General features: G+C 42.5%; 1 protein-coding gene across 1 annotated transcript in view; it reads right to left on the bottom strand.

Moving 5' to 3' along the window:
- Window positions 1-3,057, bottom strand: part of LOC103607583 (dynein heavy chain 9, axonemal-like) — a gene marked incomplete at both ends in the record, with an annotated part of 88,996 nt that overhangs the window by 50,308 nt on the left and 35,631 nt on the right. The window contains one exon of the mRNA XM_008592073.1: window positions 2,579-2,701. Coding sequence (XP_008590295.1) covers window positions 2,579-2,701 — 123 coding nt within the window. The remainder of the gene's footprint in view (window positions 1-2,578; window positions 2,702-3,057) is intronic.

The raw sequence follows: 3,057 nt of genomic DNA, 5'->3' as shown, positions 1-3,057 counted from the left end.
AGGGTTTGGATCCCACATACAGACCTGTTCCCGCTCACTGGCTGAGCGAGGCGTGGGAGCAACACCGAGGGTTGCGATCCCGTTGCCGGTCCCCGGTCCGGTACGGGGGCAACATTGAGGGTTGCGATCCGTTGCCAGACACGGAAAAAGATAAAAGATTCCGGTACGGGGGCAACACTGAGGGTTGCGATCCGTTGCCAGACACGGAAAAAGATAAAAGATAAAAAAAAAAAAAAAGACTAATTTCATTCATTTCTTTTTAGATTTTTTAATGTGGCTACTAGAAAATTTAAAACTACATATGTGGCATGCATTATATATATATATTTTTGGACAGGAACTCCACTGGGCTGGTGGTGCCTGTCTACACTGGAGATTGAAGCGGGAAATCCAACTCTGCTGCGTTGACTTCTTGGTTCATGAGGAGAATCTGCATTGTGGAAAAACAACAAGCTACTCTAAAGCGTGTCCATTCATATTTCATGTAGCCTAGGAAGGCTGATGGTTTTCCACATCTCAATATTTATTATAATTATTCTTAGACGTTTTGGAACTTTGTGGTTTTGGTTGCTGTTGCGAATGGAGTTCCCCCTTGTTTCTTTCCCAATATGTTATTCCCTTTCTCATTTACCAGATTGGGCCAAGAATGACAAATGAAGTAAAATAAATATCAAATTACACCTTTATTATTTAGGTCAGGGATTGGCAAACTATAGCTCGCAGGCCCAATCTGGCCCACCATCTGCTTTTGTAAATAAAATTTTATTGGAACTCAGCCACATCCATCCATTTACATACTGTGTATGGCTTTGGCAGAGTTGAGGAGTTGCTATGGTCTAGCCTGCAAAGCCTAAATATTTACTAGGCAGTCCTTTACAGAAAAAAATTGACAACCCCTGATTTAAATACAGTTCTAAAGTTAATTAAAATAATAGCTACAGACTCTGAAAAAGAAGTTAGAAAACTATTTTGCGCAATGGTAGCATTAGTGGAATTAGCCTAGAATTTCCTAAGATGACTCTTTTGAGGAGGACAGAATGCATATAAATGATTAAGTTCTGGGCTTTTGTTATAAAGTAAATCAACCTGAATGGATCTCAAGGGAATTATGCTGAGTGAACAAGACAATCCCCAAAGGTTATATACTATGTGATTCCATTTATATAACATCCTTTAGATGACAACAATTATGCAAATGGAGAACAGATTAGTGGCTGGCAGGTATCAGGAACTGGGAAAGAGAGGAGGTTTTGTGGTTATAAAAGGCCAATATGAGGGGTCTTTGTGATGATGAAACTTCCTGTATCTTGATAGGGGTTGTAATTACACAAATCTAAACATGTAATAAAACTAAACACAAAGACACAGACACCCACACACACGAGTGCATGTAAAACTGGTGAAATCAGAGTGAGACTAGTTGACCGTATCGGTGTCAATCTCCTGGATGTGTTATTGTACCACATATGGCAAGATGTTACCACCAGGGGAAACTGGGTGCAAGGGCTATCTCTGTACTATTTCTTACAACTACATGTGAATCTACAATTACCTCAAAATAAAAAATTTTGGTAAAAGACATAAAGAGAAAAAAAGCCAATCCATTATACTACTTTAGACTCATACGTCTTCGTGCTATTGAGCATCTACAAAGTGCATCCAGCATGGAAGATCATACATAGGAATCATCTCACACAGACGCTGCTGCTCACAGAGCACCAGCACCTGCCATGGTGCTCGTTCAGGTGTGGACTGGACAGCTGCCCACATGCAGTGTGGGCCTGGGCTCTCTGGAGCTGGAGTCCACTCACTCGGCATTTCCTGCCAGGCACCGCATCAGGCCCTGCAAATGCAGGCATGGTCCCGACTGCAAGGACCTTACAGTTTGTGATCTTTTCAACGTTCGTAGAATTCCAACTAAACTAATCTACACAACATGGAATGAAAATGGGCTTTGCCATCAGACAGACCAAAATTTGTGTCCTGGATTTGCTGTTTGTAAACTGTGGGACCTCAGTTTCTCATATGTTAAATAAATAAAAAACTTTGTTCTCATATGGGACCAAATAAAACCTATTGCCCAGATAGACATGAGGATGAAATAAGGTAATGCATTTCTGAGGCACTCAATAAACATGAGTGATTATTAGCTGCTGAGCATTCCAGGCTAGAATGAGGCCACTGCTTTGAGTCTGAGTTAAGATTTACATGGAGATGCCTGAACAGAGTCCCGATATCTGTCCGTTTCATGGAAATACTGTGGCAACATCTCCACATCAGGAGCCCATATTCCAGCCCTAAGTCCTGGCAGGTGAAGGCAGCTCAGCTGACTCAGGCTCGCTGAAACTTTCTGTCCTTTCACACACACCCTGGAGGCAGAGCCCTCATATACCAGCAGGCATCTGCTCATTCTCTGCAGGCCCAGGAAGAGTAAGCTCACGATGGGGGTGCAGGGAAGGGATGCACCTATTTTAACACAGCTCCACGCTCGAACTGCAAAAAACAGCCCCACTGACAAATGTCAGGGAATAACTCTGAGAGGTGAGAACTTAATTCTTTTCCAGGGGCCATTACTGACCTTGATGCCTCCCCAGGCCTGATGGGAGAGGAACTCCACTGGGCTGGTGATGCCTGTCTGCACTGGAGATCTAAGCAGAAAATCCAGCTCTGCTGTGTTGACTTCCTGGTTCATGAGGAGAATCTGCAATGTGGAAAAACAACACTGAGTTTCTTTAGCTTGTGGTAGCTGCAGGGTCCTGGAGATCTTAGGGGTTGTCACTCAGGGTAGTTATTACTAACTCTAACACTAGACCTTGCTCATCAGTTCGGTTGTTTAAAGAGGGTGGAGTGGAAGAAAGAATATATTCATGCAAATTACTTCCGTGTGCATCTGTTTTCACCCCAAATACCATGGTGACTTAAATGCACACAGTGAATGACTATATATCTTGGTTAGCAAGTATTTATTATGTGTCAATCATAAATGCCATGGACTATGTTCCTGCAATCTAATTGAGCAGATGATGTATACAAATGACATGATTTGAGGAGTGTCAA

This window comes from Galeopterus variegatus, unplaced genomic scaffold, assembly GCF_000696425.1.
Source record: "Galeopterus variegatus unplaced genomic scaffold, G_variegatus-3.0.2 Scaffold7560, whole genome shotgun sequence".
In the NCBI taxonomy this organism is placed as follows: domain Eukaryota; kingdom Metazoa; phylum Chordata; class Mammalia; order Dermoptera; family Cynocephalidae; genus Galeopterus; species Galeopterus variegatus.
This window is presented reverse-complemented; position numbering and strand designations above follow the sequence as displayed.